This window comes from Rhipicephalus microplus, chromosome X, assembly GCF_043290135.1.
Source record: "Rhipicephalus microplus isolate Deutch F79 chromosome X, USDA_Rmic, whole genome shotgun sequence".
NCBI classification, from domain to species: Eukaryota; Metazoa; Arthropoda; class Arachnida; order Ixodida; family Ixodidae; genus Rhipicephalus; species Rhipicephalus microplus.
This window is the reverse complement of record NC_134710.1, coordinates 491,937,482-491,951,922: the sequence shown is the minus strand read 5'-3', so window position 1 is coordinate 491,951,922 and position 14,441 is coordinate 491,937,482. Positions and strand designations below refer to the sequence as shown.

Here is a 14,441-nt window from a genome sequence, read left to right as displayed (position 1 = left end):
TTACAAGCGGGGACAACTTAGAGGAAAAGATCCGTGAGTTTTTATGGCAACCCTTTTGGTCGTCCTGAAGCTGCGGAAAATGAGTTGTCGACTCGCGCACAATCTTTCACGGAGTCCTGCATCAGTTATATTCAGGCTGTCCTCTCACTATGGCGCCAAGCTGACGAAAACATGTCCGAGCCTGACAAAGTTGCGCATACTCTAAAGGGTATCGCCGACGATGCGTTCAACCTGTTGGTATTCAACAATGTGTCATCTGTTGATGCGATTATTCAAGAATATGCCGCCGGTTTCAAACAAGCTAAAAGCAGGCACATCTCCCATCAGTTCCAGTGCCTTCCGAACACCGCTGCGACGTCCTCGTATCTCGAAACATATCAACCACCAGACACCTGTGACAACTTGACACGACTCGTCAGGCGGGAACTTGAAGCGGCTGCTCCAGCTAAGGTGGGACCAACGTCCCCTGACCCCTCTCCTCCAATTACGTTGCCCCTCATTCAAGCAGTCGTCCAGCAGAAAATCGCCAGCTTGAGAATTCACTCTATTTCACCGCCTCCACGCACCGACTTCCAGTCTCAATACACGCCTGCACGTCCCTTGCCAACCAGCTCTCCCTCAATGTTCCGTAAACCGTCCGCATGGTGAACACACGATGACAAGCCGATCTGCTTCTCGTGTCACCGAATCGGGCACATTTCTCGCCATTGCAGAAATCGCTGGGGTGCTCCTATTCAAGCTTACTCTTGTCCCTTCCATCCAAGTCCTGCCTATCACCTTGAAACCAGCCGCGACCATTTTGCCCAGGAACCCGCTACTGAACACCGCTACTCCCGCTCCTCATCTCCCCATCATCACCAGTATCGTTCTCCACAGCCCTGCCAAACGCCTTCCCCCGCCTTCCCTCGAGGCTCCCCGACGGAAAACTAAGTGTTGCAGCCCCGAAGATGGCACTGAATCGCTCAGACTGACAGAAAATCCTCTCTTGACAATACAGATAAAACTGAACCTTATAGACGTACAAGTAGACGGCGTACATGTCACTGCTCTTGTCGACACCGGCACTCAACTTTCCGTGATGACGAGCAATTTTCGCCGAAAGCTCAAGAAGGTTCTCACAGCTGCGACCATTCAGTTCGTCTGTGTTGTGGATTGCGAAATAGCATCTATCATTGAAATGTGCTCCACTCGTGTAAGCATTGCGGATCGACACACAGTTGTTCTCTTCACCGTCCTTGATAAATGTCCCCACGACGTAATCTTAGGCCTCGAATTCCTGTGCGCGCATTCTGCCCTCATAGAAAGTTTGACCAGTACGCTCCGTCTACACTTGCCCGCAGTGGAACCTCTTGCACGACGGCCGATTCGTCTCTGCACAACAAGACATGGGCCCCTCCCTCCACAGACACTGACCTACGTAGAGCTAGTCTCAATACCAACAGTTCCCGACGATGACTATGTTCTGATCCATATCACCGATGTTCTCATAAGCCGCGGCATTACATTACCGCACATCATTCTGTCCGTCGCAGAAAATTCTACGTGCCTCCCAGTTGTTAACTTAAGCTTCACACCTGAATTACTGTCACAAGGGATCTCTTTGGCTTCACTCTGCACCTTAGAAGACAATGTGGTAGATGGTTTCACGATGGCAGCTCCTTCTGACCTCCACGGGCCGGTCCTTCTAACCTCCACGCTCACAATCAACCTGACACTTGCTCCGAGAGCACTATTACGTCAATAATTGCTTCCAACTTAACGCCGCTGCCGACTAACGAGCTCCACCAGGTTCTGCTGGTGGAGCTCGTACTTGACGTACTTGATCTCAGCAGCCAACCGCTGGGGAAAGCTACTGGTATGACCCACCACATTACCACTGGTAATGAGCATTGGTATCCATATCCGGTGCCGGCGGCCGAGCGTCACAATAGCCAAAATGAGGTCGACAAAATGCTCGCCAAGGACATCATCGAGCCATCCTGCAGTCCTCGGGCTTCTCCTGTAGTGCTAGTCCGCAAGAAAGACGGTGCACGGCGTTTCTGCATTGATTAGCGACACCTGTACAAAATTACCAAAAAAGACGTGTACCCTCTGCCACGAATAGATGATGCGCTTGATTGCCTCTATGGGTCCCACTTTTTTCCTCCATAGACCTTCGTTCTGGCTACAGGCAGATAGAGGTAGATGAAATGGAGCGTGCACTAACGGCATTCGTCACCCCCGATGGCCTATATCAGTTCAAGGTCATGCCCTTCCGCCTTTGTAACGCTCCAGCCACCTTCGAACGAATGATGGACTGCCTGCTCATAGGATTCAAATGGTCCACCTGTTTGTGCTACTTGAACGACGTCATCTTTTCACCGACATTTGAAACTCATATAGAGCGCCTCTCAGCCATCCTAGGCATCTTCCTTCGCGCTGGCCTGCACCTCAACTCGTCCAAATGTCACTTTGGACGCCATCAAATCACAGTGCTTGGACATTTAATAGACGCCACCGGTGTACAACCAGACCCGGCAAAAATCACCGCCATCAAAAACTTCCCTGTGCCACGATCTGCGAAGGATGTACGCAGCTTTATCGGACTATGTTCCTACTTTCAACGCTTCGTGAAAAGTTTTGCGTGCATAGCGAGCCCGTCTACGCAGCTCCTCAAGAAAGACGTCCCGTTTTCATGGGGCTCTGAAGAGGCTTCTGCGTTCTCTACTCGCATCGCTCTTCTCACTACTCCTCCGATTCTGGCACACTTCAACCCTGCTGCCCCTACGGAAATCCGTACAGATGCAAGTGAACATGGCATTGCTGCAGTGCTGGCTCAGAAACAACATGGCCATGATTGCGTTATTGCACATGCCAGCCGCCTCCTATCCGCCGCTGAACGTAACTATTCGATATCCGAGCGTGAGTGCTTGGCTCTTGTATGGGCGGTTGCGAAATTCCGACCTTATCTATACGAACGCCCATTTTCGGTAGTTACCGACAACCACGCGCTCTGCTGGCTCAATTCTCTGAAAGATCTATCAGGCCACCTTGGTCGCTGGGCTTTGCGCCTGCAAGAGTTTTCCTATTCGGTGATCTACAATTCTGGTCATGATGCCGATTGCCGCTCTTGGTAGCCTGTCAACGATCCTGAAGACACTGACGAGCCTACGGAAAACTCTATTTTGTCAGTGTCCGACTTTTTTAACATTGGGGAAGAACAGAAGCGCAATCCAGTGCTGCTTGACATCATCAGCCGTACGGAATCCTCCCCAAACGATGCTTCCGTCCGCTACTTTGTCATTCAAAAGGGTGTGCTATACCGCCGCAATTTCCGAGCACACGGGCCCGACCTTCTCGTTGTTGTGCTTAAGCATTTGCGCTGCTGTCTTCTCACTGAACTTCACGACGCTCCCACTACTGGACACCTTGGCGTATCCCGCACGTACGAGGGCGTCCGGCGCCGTTTCTTTTGGCCAGGCCTTGCTCGTTCGGTACGCCGATACGTCGCCACGTGTGCCCTATGGCAACGTCGTAAAACACTGTCGCTGCTACCCGCTAGCCATCTTCAACCAATCGACATACTCGCGGAACCATTTTACCGTGTTGGGTGAGAGCTGCTTGGTCCTTTTCGCTCTTCACCATTGGGAAAAAAATGAATAGCCGTGATTGTAGACTACGCTGCACGCTACGCTAGTACGCGAGCTCTACCGACCAGCTGCACAACCGACGTCATCGCTGACTTCTTGTCACGTGACGTTATATTGATTCACGGTGCTCCGAGACAACTCTTGACAGACCGTGGTCGTACATTTCCATCCCAAGTCATCGCCGACATTCTACGTTCTTGTTCCACGCAACACACACTGACAACCGCTTACCACCCTCCAACAAACGGCCTCACGGAACAATTTAACCGTACTCTAAGAAATATGCTCACTAAGTACGTGTCGCCCGAGCACCAACACTGGGACCTAGCCTTACCATACGCAACTTTCGCGTATAATTCATCCCGTCACGACACAGTGGGCTTTTCACCATTCTGCTAGGGAAGAAAGCTGACTTTACCACTAGACACAGTCATCTCAGCTCACACCTCGTCCACCAGCAAGTATGCTCGTTACACGATTGCGCGAGACGATCATGGCCGTCAGCTTGCTCACGCTCGGCTGATGGCGTCCCAAACCAACTAATGCTGTCGGTACAATGCAGAACATAGAGACGTACATTTCGCTCCCGGTACCCTCACTTTACTCTAGTCATCTCATCGTCAGCTGGACTTATCAGAAAAACTTCTATCTCATTACACGGGACTCTACCGTATATTGCGTCAAGTAACAACTGTCACCTACGAGATCAGCCCCATCTATCCATCATCATCCGCTGTGCGGTCCAGTGATATTGTACACGTCTCGCAGATCAAGTCCTACAAGAATGCCTCAGATAACGACCTGTAAGCATCGGGACGGTGTCTTCGCCGCCGGGGGTCATGCTACATGCCAGTGCATGGACATAAAGAAGACAAAGCATATAGACTGGCTCGAGCTAATCTCTGTGGCTGGCGCTGCTCACTTAACCGGCTGTTATTACATCTGTGACTACCCCTCCGAGTTTGTCTCCTTCTCGTAACAATATCATTGTTCATATTTCTAGTCTATTGAAATGGTGCCCTTTGGCCATCAATTGGCCCTTGCGCCATTAAATACCACACATCATCATCATACGTTCCCCGCGAAATTAGAAAAGCACCACGTGACTGTGCTCCCAGCCGCATTGTAAAGCTGCGCCCGCGAAGAAGCTGATCGAAAGCGATTTCTTTGCCGATCGTACATTCGAACAAACAGCGCATCCACTTGATTGAGATGTGGAAGCAGAAGCAGGCACTATTGCCTGTTAGATATCATTATTATTCTGTCAAAACATGAAAAAATGAGCCCTTAAGTATACACTTATTTCCCTTATTCATTAACGACGGTCTCGTACTAGCGGCAGACTGGGTGCCTTTAGGTCGTATACGACGGACTATTGGTAAGCTGTCAGCTCGTAATACGTTCACGTTCGACGTGACACCACACAAGCTCTTGAAGAGTGTGCCACACTCGCCGCCGTGGCTGCTGATGGCGCTGACTGAGAATCCCACGTTTAAATTCTCATATATACCCAATAAAGTGGCTGGGAGGGTAGCCACCGTGGTAGCTCACTGGTAGAGCATCGAACGCATTATTCGAAGGTGGCAGGCTTGGTTGCTGCCCACGGCAAGTTTATCTTTTTACCCACTTTTGTTTTTTCATAATTACGTTACAATTCGATGTAGTTACTTCCCATTTCCTTGGCATTACTGTCTGTTATATTTCATTGTTATTGTGTTAAAACAAGGAAAAACGAGCCCTTATGTATAAACTTCTTTCCCTTATATATATATATATATATATATATATATATATATATATATATATATATATATATATATATATATATATAACGGAAAGAAGCGTATACCTAAGGGCTCGTTTTTCCGTGTTTTTAACACAACATTAAGGAGATATAACAGACAGTAATGCCAAGGAATGTACAGGGGAAGTTATTAAAATCAATGAAATATAAATAAGAAGAAAAAAAAGTGGATGAAAAAATTACCAACTGTGAGCAGGAATCGAACCTACGACCTTCGAATTACGCGTTCGACGCGTAATTCGAAGGTCGTAGGTTCGATTCCTGCTCACAGTTGGTAATTTTTTCATCCACTTTTTTTTCTTCTTATTTATATTCCATTGATTTTAATAACTTCCCCTGTACATTCCTTGGCATTACTGTCTGTTATATCTCATATATATATATATATATATTTACCTAAGGCCGCATTTTTTCGTGTTTTGACCCAATATTATTGAGCTCTAACAGAAAATAATGCCAAGGAATGTCATGCGGACATTATTAGAACCAATGTAATGTAAATAAGAAGGAAGAAAACTGGGTGAAAACATAAAAATGACTTGCCGTGAGCAGAAATCAAATATACGACCTTCGAATAACGCGTTCTCTACTCTACCAGTGAGCTACCTCGGCGGCTATCCTGCCAGCCACTTGATTGGGTATCGAACGCGCTAATCAAAGGTCATAGGTTTGATTCCTGCGCACGGCAAGTTATTTTTTCACCCATGTTTCTTTCTTCTTATTTCCGTTACATTGGTTCTGCATTATTGTCTTTTAGATTTCTCTTATATATATATTTATATATATATATATATATATATATATATATATATATATATATATATATATATATATATATATATATATATATATATATATATATATATATATATATATATATATATATATATATATATATATATTTATATGAGAAATCGTGCTCACGGCTGGTTATTTTTTCATCCACTTTTCTTTCTTTTTATTTACATTCCATTGGTTCTAATAACTTCCCCTGTACATTCCTTGGCATTACTGTCTGTTAGATCTCATTAATATTGTGTTAAATTATGGAAAAACGAGCCCTTAGGTATACACCTCTTTCCCTTATTTCATATATATATATATATATATATATATATATATATATATGAAATAGATGATCAGAGTTTCTTCCGGCTACCGTAATAAAAGTTATAAACTTCGAAAATAGTGCAGTATAGGAAACAAAACAATAAAATATTTATTTAATCCTAACAGTTTCGGCTGGTGGACCATCCTCCGAAGAAGGCTGGTCCACCAGCCGAAACTGTTAGGATTAAATAAATATTTTATTGTTTTGTTTCCTATACTGCACTATTTTCGAAGTTTATAACTAATATATATATATATATATATATATATATATATATATATATATATATATATATATATATATATATATATATATATATATATTCTTACGATGGGGCTCCTGTTTATTGATGAACGAATGGCGAAGGGTAGCCGCGCCGACACCGAGCTGCTTCCGCAGACCACTTCGTTCTCCTCTTCCTTCCTTCACACGTTGCCGCTTCAGCGTAACACTCCCCCTTTCCACGACGCAGCCCCCTGGGCGAGCATCAGTACTTCAGGCGGGCGACGTGAACGAGCTGCGAGCCTAGAACGGTAGCCACGAGATACGAGACGAGCTATTCAATATGTCACATCACTTACACGATCGACGACGATAACAGGACCGGTGTAACGAGCCAGGAGTTTCTGGTACAGGCAACGCTTGAAAAAGGGTGTTCATAGGGATACTTTTCTCCTTTTTCGTACGACGCGTTCTTCTGCTGTAAATCATAGGCGAACTTGGAGCAATCTTGGGATGCCAACTTACGGAGCTGAGATAGGCGGCGTGCTTCCTCCACGTGAAAGAGAGCCTGGGCAATGGAAGTGTCTTCATACACATGAAAAGGCAGAACGATGTCAAGAAATTGGTGGGGAGATATGACATAAAGAAGATAAAATGGACTCTAGCCAGAGGTTTCATGCTTTGTCGTGTTGGATGCGTAGGTGATAAATGATAAGATGTCATCCCAGTTCTTGTGCCTGAAGTCAACGTACACCGAAAGCATGTTGGTAAACATTCTGTTGGTGCGCTCGACGAGATCATTTGTCTGCGTATGATACGGGGTCGAGTGGCAAAACTGGCAAGCACAGAAACGCAAGAGTTATTCTACGACATCGGCTATGAATTGTCGACCACGAACACTCAGAGTATTTTGAGGCCGTCCATGGTGCAGTATCATAGAAGAAAGGAGCAACCTCAATACATCCATGGCCGTGGCTGTTGGAAGCATTTTCGTTTCCACGTAACGTGTCATGCGGTCGACGCAGACTATAATCCAACGGTTGTTGTTCAATGAGCGCGGAAATAGACCGAGAAGATTCACTCCAAACATTTCGAAAGGAGATGAGGGCGATGTCAAGGCGCGGAGAAGATTAACCGGAGTAGTACTTGGTCGCATGAATTGCTGGCATTTATCACAACTGGCCACATACTTATCTGTATTGCGTCGCATGCCAGTAAAATCGAGCTAGTGGGCGGTGGTACGTTTTGGCGAACCTTAGGCGCCCCACTGATGCGTCGTCGTGCATAGCATAGAGTACGTGTGTTCTCAAATTTTTGGGGACCACTAAAAAAAGACGGATACCATCTGCTGCGTGATTTTTTTTTTAAGTAAGTCATTTCGGACGATAAAGCCATGGCTACCTATGAGTTGAGTGGCTGAGTCAAAGAGATCATCCAAGCTGCAGTCGTTGTGCTGTTCTTCCCAGAAGGTAGCGCGGTCAGGAAAAGCAGTATCATCGATGGCAACTAGAAAATCGTCAAAATTGTCAGCGTCACATAAAGTGCTTGGTATGGGAAGCCTCGAGAGACAGTTGGCGTCTGCATGATGGTGGCAACTTTTGGAACAGGTGTCTATTCAGTATCTAATATCACAAATATATGACAGTGGCACACAAATCAACAGGGGAAACAGCACGATATGATAATAAAAGTACTATATCACAAAATTATAGTGTATACGGGGAAGTCTGCACAGCAATAAAGGGCATTTTTCAGTCACGTAGGAGATCTACGTGATAACATGGGTTATTATGTACAGCGAATAAATTTAACAACAATGCGTTAAAACAGCTCGATGAATTAACGAAATCAGACGTAAACAACCAGTAACAATGCGCTAACATAACTAACAAGAAACAGGCCTAAAGCAACGAGAACAGCACTATGAAGAAAACATAGCTGAATTATGTGGAAATGATGATAAAGAAACATAAAAAACACCCAAGTTAAAACTTAAATACATGGCATTCATGACAATGAAATATAACAAAATTCTAGGTAACAGGCTGAAAAGTGATGAAAGCGGCAGACATGTGATATTAAATTTAGCCTTGTCCGTGACATATATAGTGATCCCGTTGCTTAACGTGCGCCCAGGAACTTCAATTTTCTTGCGCTCCCGTTAAAATCGATTGACAATGCTTTAAATTTGTAGAGGAGGAATTATTCGCGTGCTTCCCGTTTGCGGTGAAATTTAAAACCAGATTCTAATATGCTTGTTGTTAGGTGATCGAGTGAATTTCCTGTCACATTCAGGTGCTTAGATAAGGATAGGTTAGGAAAAGTTGTGATATGCGCCTTGAGATAATTAAAGCGCAGTCTGAATGGTGTCGCTGTCTGGACTAGGTGCTGGAGCTTACAGACTAAACACTCAAGTAGGTACACACAGTTATTTGTATCGCAATCGTAATCACCTTTAATTTTCATTCTGAAATTTGACACCAAAATCTGGGTTGAAATAGAGGTGATCAACTGAGGCAAACCTTGCCACGTGGTTTGCAACAAGGGTGGCAACCTGAATAGGCAGGAAAAATTAGTACAGATCAAGTGAGCATATTGTGCGAGTTTCTCGGCCGACGATAGACCACACGTGGCGATTGCGAAAGTATGTTTTTGAGATGGTCACTCTGCATGAGAAGGTTGTGGTGCCTTCGTAGGCAGTAGTTAACGTTTGGTGCTGATGCGCAATGCGTAATATTATTATGTTTGCAGATAGTCGCTGTTGAGCAGGCTTGTTAGAGTGATGGAGCTCACTCCTTTCCATTGCACTAGCACGTTTAATGCCATCGTCAATTACCTCAGCCGGGTATATTTGTCGTATTAGCGCATCACTGAGTTTTTCACAATTATCTCGGAAGTCAGATTGTGCGGAGCACAACACTTTAAAACGGAGTGCCTGGCTGTACGGTATGCTTGCCTTGTTGTGTCTTACGTGGCCTTATTCAAAGTGAACCTAGCGGTGTCTATCAGTCGGCTTTCTCTAAAGCTAAAGCTTTGTCTTTAGTTGATCACCTGATATGCATACCGTGACGTCCAGAAAGTTTGTTTCATGCTGAGTAGAAGGGCGAGAAGGAGATTGATTTTTGCATATTGATTGATTTGTGGGGTTTAACATCCCAAAACCATTATATGATTATGAGAGACGCCGCAGTGGAGGGCTCCGGAAATTTCGACCACCTGGGGTTCTTTAACGTGAACCCAAACCTGAGTACACGGGCCTGCATCATTTCCGCCTCCATCGGAAATGCAACCGCCACAGCTGGGATTTGATCCCGCGACCTGCGGGTCAGCAGCCGAGTACCTTAGCCACTAGACCACCGTGGCGGGGCGATTTTTGCATATATATATATATATATATATATATATATATATATATATATATATATATATATATATATCAGAGTCAAATTCCAACTACTGGCAAGATAACATTATTTTTATGCTGCATGATGGCTCTTGCCCATATCTGAACACATACAATGTATGTGAAACTTTCTGCAGTCTACTTTCTCTTTATTTGTTTATCTCACACTTTTTGTTATGAAAACAAGTTGATGACATCATGCCCTGTTATTTTCTGTGCTTTTATCACTTGTGTGCAGGCTCCGGAAATAACATTCTGAGCATGGCTTCTAATGTGCTGTTCCAGCCGGTGATCAATTCCTTCCTCTGCGTAGACTCGTTCTTCTTTCTCAGGCAAGTATTGAGGGGGCCCAGATGCCTTCTGCTTCTACATCACACGCCTCTGAGCAGTCACGCTGCTACGCTTCTAAACCGAAAGCCGCTGGTGCAACAGCGGCGGTCGCTTTTCGATGGAGGTAAAAAGCTAGAAACCCGCGTACTGTGCAATCTCGGTGCACTTTTTAGATTTAGATTAGATTTTATTTATTTCAACATTCAGGATGCTGAGGGCCGTGGTCAAAAAGCCTCTAATGGGCTTGACTGGGACCACGACCCCTTGCAAATGGGCAGCATAGGCTACACTTTTATTGCAGTGACAATGTACAAAAATTTGAGCAAGCATAAAGCATAAAGTATACTAAGCATAAGCATAATAAAGCATAAGTATAATAAAGCATGAAGATTGAAAAGTAATAAACTTGAAAAGCACTTCCTGGAGACTGAATTATCTTTAGCTTGAGTCGTTTTGTGAGTCCATAAAGTGGTGAATGATCTACGTACATCTGGACTGAGTGAGGCGCTTTCGTGGAAGAGGCCACCAAATTAAATTTCTAGTTCTCAGCAGCGCTTGCCCCACCCTTACTGTTTCACAGCGGAGCGTTTGATAAGTGATGACTTTGTTTTATTCAGAAATTTCGAGTATGGTTGCTTCCATTGTGTCAGAACGGAACGAAAAACAAAAAGATGTGCGATATTTCTGATTGGTACCCTAATCCAAACTAATATCTATTATTTCATTTCAGAGTTGAATCTAAGAAATTTTTTATCAGCTATTGGTGTAAGGGACATCTTCGATGTCCGGAGCCGCCGAGCTCGTGAGTTTTCATGCAAACCTCAGGAGAGTGTGTATCTTAGGCAAGAATTCTAAAGCAAAAGTGTGTCGAAATTTTGAAAAGACGAAAAAATTGGCCCCCGGAGTTGGAGTGAATCATATTAACAGAAGTGGAGCTTGGTGTCACAAAGGACAGAGTAGAAAGTCCAATCTCGGCGCTTAAGTTTCTTTCGTGAAAAATGTGGTCTCGCCCATCAGACAATACAATTGATTACGTGCTGCTTCTGAAATCATGCTCACTGCTTTCAGCTGAACATTCAACCTGTTCAAAGTATTCGCAAAGCAGTTATGAGAAAATGGACTAGGTGTTTATATTGTTCCTTTATTTTAAATTTTGCCTCAATAACCAAAATAGCTTCAAACCGTTGTAGAACATTTTTCCCCTTTTTGAACAGACACGAAACCAAATATTCATTTGTTCAGTATAATTTCCCTCATAACTTCGAGCAACGGGAGGTATACCTCACCAACTCGGACCCGGAGGTTTACCGGAGGTAAGGCTTGCGCTTTTGGGTCAGGTCTTGCAGGTGACAGTAGACCATGGAACACGGGACTTCAGACCCCACCCACCGAGATACAAAATCCTTATCAACAAACTTCTTCGTCTTCTGAAACAAAACTTATTTTGATTTGATTGATATGTGGGGTTTAACGTCCCAAAACCACTATATGATTATGAGAGACGCCGTAGTGGAGGGCTCCGGAAATTTAGACCACCGGGGGTTCTTTAACGTGCACCCAAATCTGAGCACACGGGCCTACAACATTTCCGCCTCCATCGGAAATGCAGCCGCCGCAGCCGGGATTCGAACCCGCGCCCTGCGGGTCAGCAGCCGAGTACCTTAGCCACTAGACCACCGCGGCGGGGCAACTTATTTTCGGTCAAACAAAACTAAACTGAAACGAAAAACATTTGTTCTGACACCCTGGCTGGTTAATAGGTTTCCATACACGAAAGCAGCAAGAGAGCATGAAAAAACGAGCAACACTAACTACTCGTTCACATTGAGATGAATTTTACTAATGAATATGTTAGGCTCTAATTGTGGTACCTTTATGCAATGTATCGCTAAATTCCCGGAACAGCAAGATCGCCCACACGCATGAGAAGAGTTATTGTGGAATGCTTGACGTGGGTGATCATACGGTGCGCGACTGCAAGATGCTTGGACAACGTTACCGGATGCACATTTGTTTAACTAAGGTGTGGGCACAGTAGCACAAGAGAAATGAGCGCACTTTTGTGATGGTCAGCATGTTGCGTCATTGCAGTGGATTCCTCCTCACTTTCAACCAATGCAAGGTGCCTGTCAAGACGAAGCCCTTGGTCGACTTTTTTGGCAAACTTCTGGCTCGTTACTGGAGGTGAGATCTTGCACGTCTAAACATAAAAAAAACGGCAAAGCGTCTTTAGAAAGTACTGAGTTCAGGAATATTATTCAAGCTATTGCACACACGTTAATCTGACAATTTAACGCTATAAGCCTCATGCTGATGACAACTGTCGAGTATTTTATAAGAACGACTGTGGAAAACATGCCGAAATTTCAATGAGCGGGAAACTGTGCTCCTATCGTATGCTAGAAAGAAGTTGCTGTTTTTTCGTCCCATAGCTATATGATAAACGAATGGCCATTGCGCGTTAAAGAGGCCTTCACCTGTAACATAATTATCTGGTTTTCACTTGACCATACAAGACTAATACACCGAAATTTAGGAATAAAATTCAACGTAAGTGGTGTATGTATCTGCCACATGAATAATGATAGGTTCAACTAAGTCCATTCACCTTTCAGGTAGCTGCAGAGGAGTGTCTTCGATCTCCTTGCGGGCGCGGCATCCCGTGACTTCGTTTCTCATTTTTTTTTCGGTCGAGCAAGCAGCGCTCATTCTGTATGCGACCATGGTATGACAGACTTCCATTAGCTGAAGGCTACTGCGTGCGGATGACTGTATGTAAAAATAGACATGGCATAGGCTTCACGATGCATGCTGGCTTGATGCCACCCTTAGTTGGCCTTCAAACTGCAAGTATAGGCAGAGGCAAACAAACTGGGAGAAGCGCATAAACGACATGCAGCCGGCGTACCTATAGCAGCAGAACGGAATGCGTAGCTAGGCTGATGGAGCTACCAGGATTTCGCGCTCCGAACTTTCGACATATGCAAGTCATGTCGTGGTTGAGCTGTATACCCTATAAATTATATTACTACCGATAGTAATCGATGTGACTATGTTTATTAGGATCCTTAAACGTGTTCCACGTTTGGCTCATGCAAACGAATCAGAAGTGCGTTATAACAATATTACGAATAAACTAGCACAGATTATTATAATATTTAGAGCTTTCACTAGTTCCGGTTTATAAAAAAGGCCACTTTTTATGCGCTACGCGTATTTACCTATGCGATTTTCCCCCGTTTCGCTTGAAGGTGTCTCAAAAGAAAGAGCATTTTAACAAATTTTGAGAGCATTACTGTAATGCCCAGGATCATGGTTTACCAATGCGCTCGGATAAATGGTAGTTGTTCACTATAGGGTCGCGCTCCATTCGCAGGTTGGTTCCAGTGGCTGCGGTGTGCATGACGGTGCTGTTTCTGCTTCCTGAGCTGGCCTCGGGTCCCATCTGGAGCGAGAAGGTAGCACGGGCCATCGGAAACTGCCACCGTTCTTGGTGGTCCGTGCTGCTCAACTCACACAACTTCTACTCCTACGCAGAATCGGTATGCCTCTTATTAGTGCGTTCACACACTCAAACTTTGAACGTCGAATCATTGTTTGTGCATCACATTAGTCGTTCAAAGGAAGTAAGAACAGTCAGCCACCAGTTGTGCACATGTGAGTCCATATGCATGTGCAAGAAAGTGAAATTCGGACTTGCCTAGAGTGAAAGTGTGCCGTTTCAGAGTGGACACGTTAGAAAATCTACTTAGAAGCCACTACAGTGTCCCTTTTATTACTCACAGCAAGAGGCGGAGAATGAAGCGCTGTGTAGCCGTCATTGGTTGTGAGCGGAAAATCGCCATCTTGTCAATGACCGAAAATAAAGGAAGATGCGAATAAAATGAATAATAATTTTCGGGTGCGAGTGAGGACCGACACCATGCCACTTGCATGGCAAGC

The 14,441-nt window shown here is 44.7% G+C and overlaps 1 protein-coding gene across 2 annotated transcripts in view; it reads left to right on the top strand.

Moving 5' to 3' along the window:
• LOC119160776 (nose resistant to fluoxetine protein 6) overlaps window positions 1-14,441 on the top strand; it is a 185,454-nt gene that overhangs the window by 124,186 nt on the left and 46,827 nt on the right. For both annotated transcript variants that reach the window (XM_075880926.1, XM_037413006.2), the window contains 3 exons: window positions 10,408-10,501; window positions 12,591-12,683; window positions 13,876-14,041. In XM_075880926.1, coding sequence (XP_075737041.1) covers window positions 10,408-10,501; window positions 12,591-12,683; window positions 13,876-14,041 — 353 coding nt within the window. The remainder of the gene's footprint in view (window positions 1-10,407; window positions 10,502-12,590; window positions 12,684-13,875; window positions 14,042-14,441) is intronic.